The 15,418-nt window shown below is 43.6% G+C and overlaps 1 protein-coding gene across 1 annotated transcript; it reads left to right on the top strand.

Moving 5' to 3' along the window:
* Positions 1-699: 699 nt before the first annotated feature.
* LOC121585743 (IgGFc-binding protein-like) lies at positions 700-15,413 on the top strand. The gene is made up of 14 exons (XM_041902055.2): positions 700-1,065; positions 1,250-1,817; positions 2,055-2,254; positions 4,124-4,525; positions 4,710-5,277; positions 5,515-5,714; positions 7,583-7,984; positions 8,169-8,736; positions 8,974-9,173; positions 11,049-11,450; positions 11,635-12,202; positions 12,440-12,639; positions 14,515-14,916; positions 15,102-15,413. The coding sequence occupies exons 1-14, from the start codon at positions 700-702 to the stop codon at positions 15,411-15,413; spliced, it is 5,358 nt and encodes a 1,785-aa protein (XP_041757989.2).
* The last annotated feature ends 5 nt before the right edge of the window (positions 15,414-15,418 follow it).

Genomic DNA, 15,418 nt, shown 5'->3' with positions numbered 1-15,418 from the left:
ATACACTGCAGCATGCCAGCAGAAAGGAGCTGAGGTCTTTGCATGGAGGTCCAAAGACTTCTGCGGTGAGTCAGACATTCCATTTTTTAAAATATTGACCTTATATCAGTATTATTCTTCACAGAGTTGTTGCCCCAAAATTCATTAATCAAATGTTCATCAATTCTATTTATCTCCAGAGTTCAAACACCCTGCGAACAGTCACTATGAGATTTGTGCAAATGGCTGCCCTGCTACTTGTAATAGCCTCTCTGCCTCCACCAACTGTAAGGCTCTGTGTCAGGAAGGATGGGTTTGTGATGCTGGTTTCATTCTCAGTGGAGACGAATGTGTGCCACTCTCGCAATGTGGTTGTCTTTACAACAATAGATACTACAAAAATGGACAAGTCTTCCATCCCAATGGACTCTGCCAGGAGGAGTGCACATGCAATGGCAAGGTACGTTTACATTGGTCTTAGTAAGACATGCCTAAAGTCACATATTTGCCTTTTGGTCCATTTTCTGTATTTTTGTTTAAATTCTGTAAATACTTCCAATGTAGCTGTATGTGTATTAACATTTTGGAACGATGGTTTAGTTGAACATTTAAATATTTGAGCAAAGAAACATGTTTGACCTTGATCAAATCAAGTGTTAATCTATACATCCAAACAATAAAAGTTTTGATGTGAAGGATATTTTCATGGCCTAATTAACTATGTCTTATTTTATTTATCAGGTGAAGTGTGTGAAGTTCAGCTGTGGCCCCCATGAGAAGTGTGAGGTGAAGAACGGTGTCAGGGATTGCCAGGGTGTTGGAAAGGGAGTCTGCACCATCTCAGGTGACCCACATTACAAGACCTTTGACAACAGCACCTATGACTTCCAAGGTACCTGCACCTACACTGCAGCTCAAGGCTGCCATCTAGAGGGCACCCGCCTCAACCCCTTCTCTGTAGTGGTGGAGAACGAGAAGTGGTACGCCATGTCAAATAATCCAAAGGTAGCCGTTGCCAAGCTTGTGGCTGTAGAAGTCTATGGTAACACCCTGGTTCTAAGGAAGAATCAAGCAGGAATGATAATGGTTAGTATTTAATTTGACTGGTGTGACAAATGCACACATACTATTTTTGTGTTTGATTAATTAACATGAGACAATTCCGTAATCACTTTAAGATAATAAAAGAGGTCATCAAGTATATAACTATAACTAACCTAGTGCATATAATTAGGTAAGGCTTGTCATATTTGATATGTCATTCATCCAGGTAAATGGAATTATGATGAGCCTCCCTGTGAATCTAAACAACGGAGCAGTGCAGGCCTACCAAGAGGGCACCTACGATGTCATCATAACAGACTTCGGTCTGAGAGTCACCTATGACCTTGTGTACCACGTCATGGTCACCGTCCCTGGCAACTACCGAGGCAAGACCTGTGGTCTGTGTGGCAATTTCAACGACAACAAGAATGATGAGTTTCAACTGCCTGATGGGAAAATCACCAAGGACCTCCTGACCTTTGGGGCAGCCTGGAAGATAAGTGTGCCGCATGTGGTTTGTGAGGATGGATGCAGCGGAGAATTTTGCCCCAAGTGTGACGCTAATAAAAAAGCCATATTTGAGGCCGACTGTAGTATCATCACAAACCCTAAAGGTCCCTTCGCCGCCTGCCACAATGTGATAGACCCTGCCTCTTACTTCAGAGATTGTGTCTATGATGTCTGCTTGTCTGAGGGAGACCGTAAGGTTCTCTGTCACAGCATATCAGCATACATGATCGACTGCCAGGACTTTGGGGTTAACATCAGTAACTGGAGAACACCAACCTTCTGTCGTAAGTATTTACCAACCTGTGGATTGGGACACATTTGGCTTTGGCTTTCTTTCATCTATATATTCTGTCTGTATATTCTGACTCTTGTTTTCAGCACCATTTCATCAGGTCAAATTCCTGGTACTTGTAAATGTATTTGGCAAATAAAGGTGATTTTGATTCCTGCAGGCTGGAGTATTGAGTGTTGTGGCTGGACATTATATTGCATGTCTAATTACTTAATCTATTCCTCTGTAGCCCTGGACTGTCCTGCCAACAGCCACTACCAGAGCTGCTCTGAGATCTGTGCCACCCCATGTCCCGGCCTCTCTGACATTATCACCTGCCCCACCACTTGTGCTGAGGGCTGTGCCTGCAATACAGACTACTACTTCAACGGGACAGGCTGTGTTAAGTGGGACCTGTGCAGCTGTTACCACAAAGGACGCACCTACAAGGTGGGGTTTACCTAGAACATATACAGTGGGGGAAAAAAGTATTTAGTCAGCCACCAATTGTGCACGTTCTCCCACTTAAAAAGATGAGAGAGGCCTGTAATTTTCATCATAGGTACACGTCAACGATGACAGACAAATTGAGAAAAGATAATCCAGAAAATCACATTGTAGGATTTTTTTATGAATTTATATGCAAATTATGGTGGAAAATAAGTATTTGGTCACCTACAAACAAGCAAGATTTCTGGCTCTCACAGACCTGTAACTTCTTTGAGGCTCCTCTGTCCTCCACTCGTTACCTGTATTAATGGCACCTGTTTGAACTTGTTATCAGTATAAAAGACACCTGTCCACAACCTCAAACAGTCACACTCCAAACTCCACTATGGCCAAGACCAAAGAGCTGTCAAAGGAAACCAGAAACAAAATTGTAGACCTGCACCAGGCTGGGAAGACTGAATCTGCAATAGGTAAGCAGCTTGGTTTGAAGAAATCAACTGTGGGAGCAATTATTAGGAAATGGAAGACATACAAGACCACTGATAATCTCCCTCGATCTGGGGCTCCACGCAAGATCTCACCCCGTGGGGTCAAAATGATCAAAAGAACGGTGAGCAAAAATCCCAGAACCACACGGGGGACCTAGTGAATGACCTGCAGAGAGCTGGGACCAAAGTAACAAAGCCTACCATCAGTAACACACTACGCCGCCAGGGACTCAAATCCTGCAGTGCCAGACGTGTCCCCCTGCTTAAGCCAGTACATGTCCAGGTCCGTCTGAAGTTTGCTAGAGTGCATTTGGATGATCCAGAAGAGGATTGGGAGAATGTCATATGGTCAGATGAAACCAAAATAGAACTTTTTTGGTAAAAACTCAACTCGTCGTGTTTGGAGGACAAAGAATGCTGAGTTGCATCCAAAGAACACCATACCTACTGTGAAGCATGGGGGTGGAAACATCATGCTTTGGGGCTGTTTTTTCTGCAAAGGGACCAGGACGACTGATCCGTGTAAAGGAAAGAATGAATGGGGCCATGTATCGTGAGATTTTGAGTGAAAACCTCCTTCCATCAGTAAGGGCATTGAAGATGAAACGTGGCTGGGTCTTTCAGTATGACAATGATCCCAAACACACCGCCCGGGCAACGAAGGAGTGGCTTCGTAAGAAGCATTTCAAGGTCCTGGAGTGGCCTAGCCAGTCTCCAGATCTCAACCCCATAGAAAATCTTTGGAGGGAGTTGAAAGTCTGTGTTGCCCAGCGACAGCCCCAAAACATCACTGCTCTAGAGGAGATCTGCATGGAGGAATGGGCCAAAATACCAGCAACAGTGTGTGAAAACCTTGTGAAGACTTACAGAAAACGTTTGACCTGTGTCATTGCCAACAAAGGGTATATAACAAAGTATTGAGAAACTTTTGTTATTGACCAAATACTTATTTTCCACCATAATTTGCAAATAAATTCATAAAAATCCTACAATGTGATTTTCTGGATTTTTTTCCTCATTTTGTCTGTCATAGTTGACGTGTACCTATGATGAAAATTACAGGCCTCTCTCATCTTTTTAAGTGGGAGAACTTGCACAATTGGTGGTTGACTAAATACTTTTTTCCCCCACTGTTCCAACAATGTGTTGTGTTTACTTTACAATAGAACATTATGTACCACAAATACACATTATTGTCAGATATATCTTTCAGAAAATACGTGTATACTGTAATGTACAATTGTTTATTGTAAATGTATAGTCCAATAAGGTAGTATTCAATGTAAATTCAAAGATAAAGTGTATGTCCCTCTATTATAAGAACTGCATCCTTATAACACTGCCACAATAACAATGTACTGTACCTATTTCTCTCCCTCAGATTGGTGAGTCTGTGTTGTCAGAGGATTGCCAGGAGCTCTGCACCTGCACTGCCTCTGGTGATGTGAAATGTGAGGCCACCAAGTGCAAGGCTGACGAGAGCTGCCAGGTCATGAATGGTCACCTGGGCTGTGTTAGAAAGGGAGTCTGCACCATCTCAGGTGACCCACATTACAAGACCTTTGACAACAGCACCTATGACTTCCAAGGTACCTGCACCTACACTGCAGCTCAAGGCTGCCATCTAGAGGGCACCCGCCTCAACCCCTTCTCTGTAGTGGTGGAGAACGAGAAGTGGTACGCCATGTCAAATAATCCAAAGGTAGCCGTTGCCAAGCTTGTGGCTGTAGAAGTCTATGGTAACACCCTGGTTCTAAGGAAGAATCAAGCAGGAATGATAATGGTTAGTATTTAATTTGACTGGTGTGACAAATGCACACATACTATTTTTGTGTTTGATTAATTAACATGAGACAATTCCGTAATCACTTTAAGATAATAAAAGAGGTCATCAAGTATATAACTATAACTAACCTAGTGCATATAATTAGGTAAGGCTTGTCATATTTGATATGTCATTCATCCAGGTAAATGGAATTATGATGAGCCTCCCTGTGAATCTAAACAACGGAGCAGTGCAGGCCTACCAAGAGGGCACCTACGATGTCATCATAACAGACTTCGGTCTGAGAGTCACCTATGACCTTGTGTACCACGTCATGGTCACCGTCCCTGGCAACTACCGAGGCAAGACCTGTGGTCTGTGTGGCAATTTCAACGACAACAAGAATGATGAGTTTCAACTGCCTGATGGGAAAATCACCAAGGACCTCCTGACCTTTGGGGCAGCCTGGAAGATAAGTGTGCCGCATGTGGTTTGTGAGGATGGATGCAGCGGAGAATTTTGCCCCAAGTGTGACGCTAATAAAAAAGCCATATTTGAGGCCGACTGTAGTATCATCACAAACCCTAAAGGTCCCTTCGCCGCCTGCCACAATGTGATAGACCCTGCCTCTTACTTCAGAGATTGTGTCTATGATGTCTGCTTGTCTGAGGGAGACCGTAAGGTTCTCTGTCACAGCATATCAGCATACATGATCGACTGCCAGGACTTTGGGGTTAACATCAGTAACTGGAGAACACCAACCTTCTGTCGTAAGTATTTACCAACCTGTGGATTGGGACACATTTGGCTTTGGCTTTCTTTCATCTATATATTCTGTCTGTATATTCTGACTCTTGTTTTCAGCACCATTTCATCAGGTCAAATTCCTGGTACTTGTAAATGTATTTGGCAAATAAAGGTGATTTTGATTCCTGCAGGCTGGAGTATTGAGTGTTGTGGCTGGACATTATATTGCATGTCTAATTACTTAATCTATTCCTCTGTAGCCCTGGACTGTCCTGCCAACAGCCACTACCAGAGCTGCTCTGAGATCTGTGCCACCCCATGTCCCGGCCTCTCTGACATTATCACCTGCCCCACCACTTGTGCTGAGGGCTGTGCCTGCAATACAGACTACTACTTCAACGGGACAGGCTGTGTTAAGTGGGACCTGTGCAGCTGTTACCACAAAGGACGCACCTACAAGGTGGGGTTTACCTAGAACATATACAGTGGGGGAAAAAAGTATTTAGTCAGCCACCAATTGTGCACGTTCTCCCACTTAAAAAGATGAGAGAGGCCTGTAATTTTCATCATAGGTACACGTCAACGATGACAGACAAATTGAGAAAAGATAATCCAGAAAATCACATTGTAGGATTTTTATGAATTTATATGCAAATTATGGTGGAAAATAAGTATTTGGTCACCTACAAACAAGCAAGATTTCTGGCTCTCACAGACCTGTAACTTCTTTGAGGCTCCTCTGTCCTCCACTCGTTACCTGTATTAATGGCACCTGTTTGAACTTGTTATCAGTATAAAAGACACCTGTCCACAACCTCAAACAGTCACACTCCAAACTCCACTATGGCCAAGACCAAAGAGCTGTCAAAGGGAAACCAGAAACAAAATTGTAGACCTGCACCAGGCTGGGAAGACTGAATCTGCAATAGGTAAGCAGCTTGGTTTGAAGAAATCAACTGTGGGAGCAATTATTAGGAAATGGAAGACATACAAGACCACTGATAATCTCCCTCGATCTGGGGCTCCACGCAAGATCTCACCCCGTGGGGTCAAAATGATCAAAAGAACGGTGAGCAAAAATCCCAGAACCACACGGGGGGACCTAGTGAATGACCTGCAGAGAGCTGGGACCAAAGTAACAAAGCCTACCATCAGTAACACACTACGCCGCCAGGGACTCAAATCCTGCAGTGCCAGACGTGTCCCCCTGCTTAAGCCAGTACATGTCCAGGTCCGTCTGAAGTTTGCTAGAGTGCATTTGGATGATCCAGAAGAGGATTGGGAGAATGTCATATGGTCAGATGAAACCAAAATAGAACTTTTTGGTAAAAACTCAACTCGTCGTGTTTGGAGGACAAAGAATGCTGAGTTGCATCCAAAGAACACCATACCTACTGTGAAGCATGGGGGTGGAAACATCATGCTTTGGGGCTGTTTTTCTGCAAAGGGACCAGGACGACTGATCCGTGTAAAGGAAAGAATGAATGGGGCCATGTATCGTGAGATTTTGAGTGAAAACCTCCTTCCATCAGTAAGGGCATTGAAGATGAAACGTGGCTGGGTCTTTCAGTATGACAATGATCCCAAACACACCGCCCGGGCAACGAAGGAGTGGCTTCGTAAGAAGCATTTCAAGGTCCTGGAGTGGCCTAGCCAGTCTCCAGATCTCAACCCCATAGAAAATCTTTGGAGGGAGTTGAAAGTCTGTGTTGCCCAGCGACAGCCCCAAAACATCACTGCTCTAGAGGAGATCTGCATGGAGGAATGGGCCAAAATACCAGCAACAGTGTGTGAAAACCTTGTGAAGACTTACAGAAAACGTTTGACCTGTGTCATTGCCAACAAAGGGTATATAACAAAGTATTGAGAAACTTTTGTTATTGACCAAATACTTATTTTCCACCATAATTTGCAAATAAATTCATAAAAAATCCTACAATGTGATTTTCTGGATTTTTTTCCTCATTTTGTCTGTCATAGTTGACGTGTACCTATGATGAAAATTACAGGCCTCTCTCATCTTTTTAAGTGGGAGAACTTGCACAATTGGTGGTTGACTAAATACTTTTTTCCCCCACTGTTCCAACAATGTGTTGTGTTTACTTTACAATAGAACATTATGTACCACAAATACACATTATTGTCAGATATATCTTTCAGAAAATACGTGTATACTGTAATGTACAATTGTTTATTGTAAATGTATAGTCCAATAAGGTAGTATTCAATGTAAATTCAAAGATAAAGTGTATGTCCCTCTATTATAAGAACTGCATCCTTATAACACTGCCACAATAACAATGTACTGTACCTATTTCTCTCCCTCAGATTGGTGAGTCTGTGTTGTCAGAGGATTGCCAGGAGCTCTGCACCTGCACTGCCTCTGGTGATGTGAAATGTGAGGCCACCAAGTGCAAGGCTGACGAGAGCTGCCAGGTCATGAATGGTCACCTGGGCTGTGTTAGAAAGGGAGTCTGCACCATCTCAGGTGACCCACATTACAAGACCTTTGACAACAGCACCTATGACTTCCAAGGTACCTGCACCTACACTGCAGCTCAAGGCTGCCATCTAGAGGGCACCCGCCTCAACCCCTTCTCTGTAGTGGTGGAGAACGAGAAGTGGTACGCCATGTCAAATAATCCAAAGGTAGCCGTTGCCAAGCTTGTGGCTGTAGAAGTCTATGGTAACACCCTGGTTCTAAGGAAGAATCAAGCAGGAATGATAATGGTTAGTATTTAATTTGACTGGTGTGACAAATGCACACATACTATTTTTGTGTTTGATTAATTAACATGAGACAATTCCGTAATCACTTTAAGATAATAAAAGAGGTCATCAAGTATATAACTATAACTAACCTAGTGCATATAATTAGGTAAGGCTTGTCATATTTGATATGTCATTCATCCAGGTAAATGGAATTATGATGAGCCTCCCTGTGAATCTAAACAACGGAGCAGTGCAGGCCTACCAAGAGGGCACCTACGATGTCATCATAACAGACTTCGGTCTGAGAGTCACCTATGACCTTGTGTACCACGTCATGGTCACCGTCCCTGGCAACTACCGAGGCAAGACCTGTGGTCTGTGTGGCAATTTCAACGACAACAAGAATGATGAGTTTCAACTGCCTGATGGGAAAATCACCAAGGACCTCCTGACCTTTGGGGCAGCCTGGAAGATAAGTGTGCCGCATGTGGTTTGTGAGGATGGATGCAGCGGAGAATTTTGCCCCAAGTGTGACGCTAATAAAAAAGCCATATTTGAGGCCGACTGTAGTATCATCACAAACCCTAAAGGTCCCTTCGCCGCCTGCCACAATGTGATAGACCCTGCCTCTTACTTCAGAGATTGTGTCTATGATGTCTGCTTGTCTGAGGGAGACCGTAAGGTTCTCTGTCACAGCATATCAGCATACATGATCGACTGCCAGGACTTTGGGGTTAACATCAGTAACTGGAGAACACCAACCTTCTGTCGTAAGTATTTACCAACCTGTGGATTGGGACACATTTGGCTTTGGCTTTCTTTCATCTATATATTCTGTCTGTATATTCTGACTCTTGTTTTCAGCACCATTTCATCAGGTCAAATTCCTGGTACTTGTAAATGTATTTGGCAAATAAAGGTGATTTTGATTCCTGCAGGCTGGAGTATTGAGTGTTGTGGCTGGACATTATATTGCATGTCTAATTACTTAATCTATTCCTCTGTAGCCCTGGACTGTCCTGCCAACAGCCACTACCAGAGCTGCTCTGAGATCTGTGCCACCCCATGTCCCGGCCTCTCTGACATTATCACCTGCCCCACCACTTGTGCTGAGGGCTGTGCCTGCAATACAGACTACTACTTCAACGGGACAGGCTGTGTTAAGTGGGACCTGTGCAGCTGTTACCACAAAGGACGCACCTACAAGGTGGGGTTTACCTAGAACATATACAGTGGGGGAAAAAAAAGTATTTAGTCAGCCACCAATTGTGCACGTTCTCCCACTTAAAAAGATGAGAGAGGCCTGTAATTTTCATCATAGGTACACGTCAACTATGACAGACAAATTGAGAAAAGATAATCCAGAAAATCACATTGTAGGATTTTTATGAATTTATATGCAAATTATGGTGGAAAATAAGTATTTGGTCACCTACAAACAAGCAAGATTTCTGGCTCTCACAGACCTGTAACTTCTTCTTTAAGAGGCTCCTCTGTCCTCCACTCGTTACCTGTATTAATGGCACCTGTTTGAACTTGTTATCAGTATAAAAGACACCTGTCCACAACCTCAAACAGTCACACTCCAAACTCCACTATGGCCAAGACCAAAGAGCTGTCAAAGGAAACCAGAAACAAAATTGTAGACCTGCACCAGGCTGGGAAGACTGAATCTGCAATAGGTAAGCAGCTTGGTTTGAAGAAATCAACTGTGGGAGCAATTATTAGGAAATGGAAGACATACAAGACCACTGATAATCTCCCTCGATCTGGGGCTCCACGCAAGATCTCACCCCGTGGGGTCAAAATGATCAAAAGAACGGTGAGCAAAAATCCCAGAACCACACGGGGGGACCTAGTGAATGACCTGCAGAGAGCTGGGACCAAAGTAACAAAGCCTACCATCAGTAACACACTACGCCGCCAGGGACTCAAAATCCTGCAGTGCCAGACGTGTCCCCCTGCTTAAGCCAGTACATGTCCAGGCCCGTCTGAAGTTTGCTAGAGTGCATTTGGATGATCCAGAAGAGGATTGGGAGAATGTCATATGGTCAGATGAAACCAAAATAGAACTTTTTTTGGTAAAAACTCAACTCGTCGTGTTTGGAGGACAAAGAATGCTGAGTTGCATCCAAAGAACACCATACCTACTGTGAAGCATGGGGGTGGAAACATCATGCTTTGGGGCTGTTTTTCTGCAAAGGGACCAGGACGACTGATCCGTAAAGGAAAGAATGAATGGGGCCATGTATCGTGAGATTTTGAGTGAAAACCTCCTTCCATCAGTAAGGGCATTGAAGATGAAACGTGGCTGGGTCTTTCAGCATGACAATGATCCCAAACACACCGCCCGGGCAACGAAGGAGTGGCTTCGTAAGAAGCATTTCAAGGTCCTGGAGTGGCCTAGCCAGTCTCCAGATCTCAACCCCATAGAAAATCTTTGGAGGGAGTTGAAAGTCTGTGTTGCCCAGCGACAGCCCCAAAACATCACTGCTCTAGAGGAGATCTGCATGGAGGAATGGGCCAAAATACCAGCAACAGTGTGTGAAAACCTTGTGAAGACTTACAGAAAACGTTTGACCTGTGTCATTGCCAACAAAGGGTATATAACAAAGTATTGAGAAACTTTTGTTATTGACCAAATACTTATTTTCCACCATAATTTGCAAATAAATTCATAAAAAATCCTACAATGTGATTTTCTGGATTTTTTTCCTCATTTTGTCTGTCATAGTTGACGTGTACCTATGATGAAAATTACAGGCCTCTCTCATCTTTTTAAGTGGGAGAACTTGCACAATTGGTGGTTGACTAAATACTTTTTTTCCCCACTGTTCCAACAATGTGTTGTGTTTACTTTACAATAGAACATTATGTACCACAAATACACATTATTGTCAGATATATCTTTCAGAAAATACGTGTATACTGTAATGTACAATTGTTTATTGTAAATGTATAGTCCAATAAGGTATTATTCAATGTAAATTCAAAGATAAAGTGTATGTCCCTCTATTATAAGAACTGCATCCTTATAACACTGCCACAATAACAATGTACTGTACCTATTTCTCTCCCTCAGATTGGTGAGTCTGTGTTGTCAGAGGATTGCCAGGAGCTCTGCACCTGCACTGCCTCTGGTGATGTGAAATGTGAGGCCACCAAGTGCAAGGCTGACGAGAGCTGCCAGGTCATGAATGGTCACCTGGGCTGTGTTAGAAAGGGAGTCTGCACCATCTCAGGTGACCCACATTACAAGACCTTTGACAACAGCACCTATGACTTCCAAGGTACCTGCACCTACACTGCAGCTCAAGGCTGCCATCTAGAGGGCACCCGCCTCAACCCCTTCTCTGTAGTGGTGGAGAACGAGAAGTGGTACGCCATGTCAAATAATCCAAAGGTAGCCGTTGCCAAGCTTGTGGCTGTAGAAGTCTATGGTAACACCCTGGTTCTAAGGAAGAATCAAGCAGGAATGATAATGGTTAGTATTTAATTTGACTGGTGTGACAAATGCACACATACTATTTTTGTGTTTGATTAATTAACATGAGACAATTCCGTAATCACTTTAAGATAATAAAAGAGGTCATCAAGTATATAACTATAACTAACCTAGTGCATATAATTAGGTAAGGCTTGTCATATTTGATATGTCATTCATCCAGGTAAATGGAATTATGATGAGCCTCCCTGTGAATCTAAACAACGGAGCAGTGCAGGCCTACCAAGAGGGCACCTACGATGTCATCATAACAGACTTCGGTCTGAGAGTCACCTATGACCTTGTGTACCACGTCATGGTCACCGTCCCTGGCAACTACCGAGGCAAGACCTGTGGTCTGTGTGGCAATTTCAACGACAACAAGAATGATGAGTTTCAACTGCCTGATGGGAAAATCACCAAGGACCTCCTGACCTTTGGGGCAGCCTGGAAGATAAGTGTGCCGCATGTGGTTTGTGAGGATGGATGCAGCGGAGAATTTTGCCCCAAGTGTGACGCTAATAAAAAAGCCATATTTGAGGCCGACTGTAGTATCATCACAAACCCTAAAGGTCCCTTCGCCGCCTGCCACAATGTGATAGACCCTGCCTCTTACTTCAGCGATTGTGTCTATGATGTCTGCTTGTCTGAGGGAGACCGTAAGGTTCTCTGTCACAGCATATCAGCATACATGATCGACTGCCAGGACTTTGGGGTTAACATCAGTAACTGGAGAACACCAACCTTCTGTCGTAAGTATTTACCAACCTGTGGATTGGGACACATTTAGCTTTGGCTTTCTTTCATCTATATATTCTGTCTGTATATTCTGACTCTTGTTTTCAGCACCATTTCATCAGGTCAAATTCCTGGTACTTGTAAATGTATTTGGCAAATAAAGGTGATTTTGATTCCTGCAGGCTGGAGTATTGAGTGTTGTGGCTGGACATTATATTGCATGTCTAATTACTTAATCTATTCCTCTGTAGCCCTGGACTGTCCTGCCAACAGCCACTACCAGAGCTGCTCTGAGATCTGTGCCACCCCATGTCCCGGCCTCTCTGACATTATCACCTGCCCCACCACTTGTGCTGAGGGCTGTGCCTGCAATACAGACTACTACTTCAACGGGACAGGCTGTGTTAAGTGGGACCTGTGCAGCTGTTACCACAAAGGACGCACCTACAAGGTGGGGTTTACCTAGAACATATACAGTGGGGAAAGAAAGTATTTAGTCAGCCACCAATTGTGCACGTTCTCCCACTTAAAAAGATGAGAGAGGCCTGTAATTTTCATCATAGGTACACGTCAACTATGACAGACAAATTGAGAAAAGATAATCCAGAAAATCACATTGTAGGATTTTTTATGAATTTATATGCAAATTATGGTGGAAAATAAGTATTTGGTCACCTACAAACAAGCAAGATTTCTGGCTCTCACAGACCTGTAACTTCTTCTTTAAGAGGCTCCTCTGTCCTCCACTCGTTACCTGTATTAATGGCACCTGTTTGAACTTGTTATCAGTATAAAAGACACCTGTCCACAACCTCAAACAGTCACACTCCAAACTCCACTATGGCCAAGACCAAAGAGCTGTCAAAGGAAACCAGAAACAAAATTGTAGACCTGCACCAGGCTGGGAAGACTGAATCTGCAATAGGTAAGCAGCTTGGTTTGAAGAAATCAACTGTGGGAGCAATTATTAGGAAATGGAAGACATACAAGACCACTGATAATCTCCCTCGATCTGGGGCTCCACGCAAGATCTCACCCCGTGGGGTCAAAATGATCAAAAGAACGGTGAGCAAAAATCCCAGAACCACACGGGGGGACCTAGTGAATGACCTGCAGAGAGCTGGGACCAAAGTAACAAAGCCTACCATCAGTAACACACTACGCCGCCAGGGACTCAAAATCCTGCAGTGCCAGACGTGTCCCCCTGCTTAAGCCAGTACATGTCCAGGCCCGTCTGAAGTTTGCTAGAGTGCATTTGGATGATCCAGAAGAGGATTGGGAGAATGTCATATGGTCAGATGAAACCAAAATAGAACTTTTTGGTAAAAACTCAACTCGTCGTGTTTGGAGGACAAAGAATGCTGAGTTGCATCCAAAGAACACCATACCTACTGTGAAGCATGGGGGTGGAAACATCATGCTTTGGGGCTGTTTTTTCTGCAAAGGGACCAGGACGACTGATCCGTGTAAAGGAAAGAATGAATGGGGCCATGTATCGTGAGATTTTGAGTGAAAACCTCCTTCCATCAGTAAGGGCATTGAAGATGAAACGTGGCTGGGTCTTTCAGCATGACAATGATCCCAAACACACCGCCCGGGCAACGAAGGAGTGGCTTCGTAAGAAGCATTTCAAGGTCCTGGAGTGGCCTAGCCAGTCTCCAGATCTCAACCCCATAGAAAATCTTTGGAGGGAGTTGAAAGTCTGTGTTGCCCAGCGACAGCCCCAAAACATCACTGCTCTAGAGGAGATCTGCATGGAGGAATGGGCCAAAATACCAGCAACAGTGTGTGAAAACCTTGTGAAGACTTACAGAAAACGTTTGACCTGTGTCATTGCCAACAAAGGGTATATAACAAAGTATTGAGAAACTTTTGTTATTGACCAAATACTTATTTTCCACCATAATTTGCAAATAAATTCATAAAAAATCCTACAATGTGATTTTCTGGATTTTTTTCCTCATTTTGTCTGTCATAGTTGACGTGTACCTATGATGAAAATTACAGGCCTCTCTCATCTTTTTAAGTGGGAGAACTTGCACAATTGGTGGTTGACTAAATACTTTTTTTCCCCACTGTTCCAACAATGTGTTGTGTTTACTTTACAATAGAACATTATGTACCACAAATACACATTATTGTCAGATATATCTTTCAGAAAATACGTGTATACTGTAATGTACAATTGTTTATTGTAAATGTATAGTCCAATAAGGTATTATTCAATGTAAATTCAAAGATAAAGTGTATGTCCCTCTATTATAAGAACTGCATCCTTATAACACTGCCACAATAACAATGTACTGTACCTATTTCTCTCCCTCAGATTGGTGAGTCTGTGTTGTCAGAGGATTGCCAGGAGCTCTGCACCTGCACTGCCTCTGGTGATGTGAAATGTGAGGCCACCAAGTGCAAGGCTGACGAGAGCTGCCAGGTCATGAATGGTCACCTGGGCTGTGTTAGAAAGGGAGTCTGCACCATCTCAGGTGACCCACATTACAAGACCTTTGACAACAGCACCTATGACTTCCAAGGTACCTGCACCTACACTGCAGCTCAAGGCTGCCATCTAGAGGGCACCCGCCTCAACCCCTTCTCTGTAGTGGTGGAGAACGAGAAGTGGTACGCCATGTCAAATAATCCAAAGGTAGCCGTTGCCAAGCTTGTGGCTGTAGAAGTCTATGGTAACACCCTGGTTCTAAGGAAGAATCAAGCAGGAATGATAATGGTTAGTATTTAATTTGACTGGTGTGACAAATGCACACATACTATTTTTTGTGTTTGATTAATTAACATGAGACAATTCCGTAATCACTTTAAGATAATAAAAGAGGTCATCAAGTATATAACTATAACTAACCTAGTGCATATAATTAGGTAAGGCTTGTCATATTTGATATGTCATTCATCCAGGTAAATGGAATTATGATGAGCCTCCCTGTGAATCTAAACAACGGAGCAGTGCAGGCCTACCAAGAGGGCACCTACGATGTCATCATAACAGACTTCGGTCTGAGAGTCACCTATGACCTTGTGTACCACGTCATGGTCACCGTCCCTGGCAACTACCGAGGCAAGACCTGTGGTCTGTGTGGCAATTTCAACGACAACAAGAATGATGAGTTTCAACTGCCTGATGGGAAAATCACCAAGGACCTCCTGACCTTTGGGGCAGCCTGGAAGATAAGTGTGCCGCATGTGGTTTGTGAGGATGGATGCAGCTGAGAATT

The sequence above is a fragment of the Coregonus clupeaformis genome, chromosome 17 (genome assembly GCF_020615455.1).
Source record: "Coregonus clupeaformis isolate EN_2021a chromosome 17, ASM2061545v1, whole genome shotgun sequence".
Taxonomy (NCBI): Eukaryota; Metazoa; Chordata; class Actinopteri; order Salmoniformes; family Salmonidae; genus Coregonus; species Coregonus clupeaformis.
This window is presented reverse-complemented; position numbering and strand designations above follow the sequence as displayed.

What these genes read in the sequence shown, in the direction of transcription:
- LOC121585743 (XM_041902055.2), top strand. Translation starts at nt 700, where the DNA reads ATGTCTTATTTTATTTATCAGGTGAAGTGTGTGAAGTTCAGCTGTGGC. An exon ending in ATCAAGCAGGAATGATAATG is followed by an intron (nt 1,066 to 1,249) that starts GTTAGTATTTAA and finishes TCATTCATCCAG; the next exon opens with GTAAATGGAATTATGATGAG. An exon ending in GAGAACACCAACCTTCTGTC is followed by an intron (nt 5,278 to 5,514) that starts GTAAGTATTTAC and finishes ATTCCTCTGTAG; the next exon opens with CCCTGGACTGTCCTGCCAAC.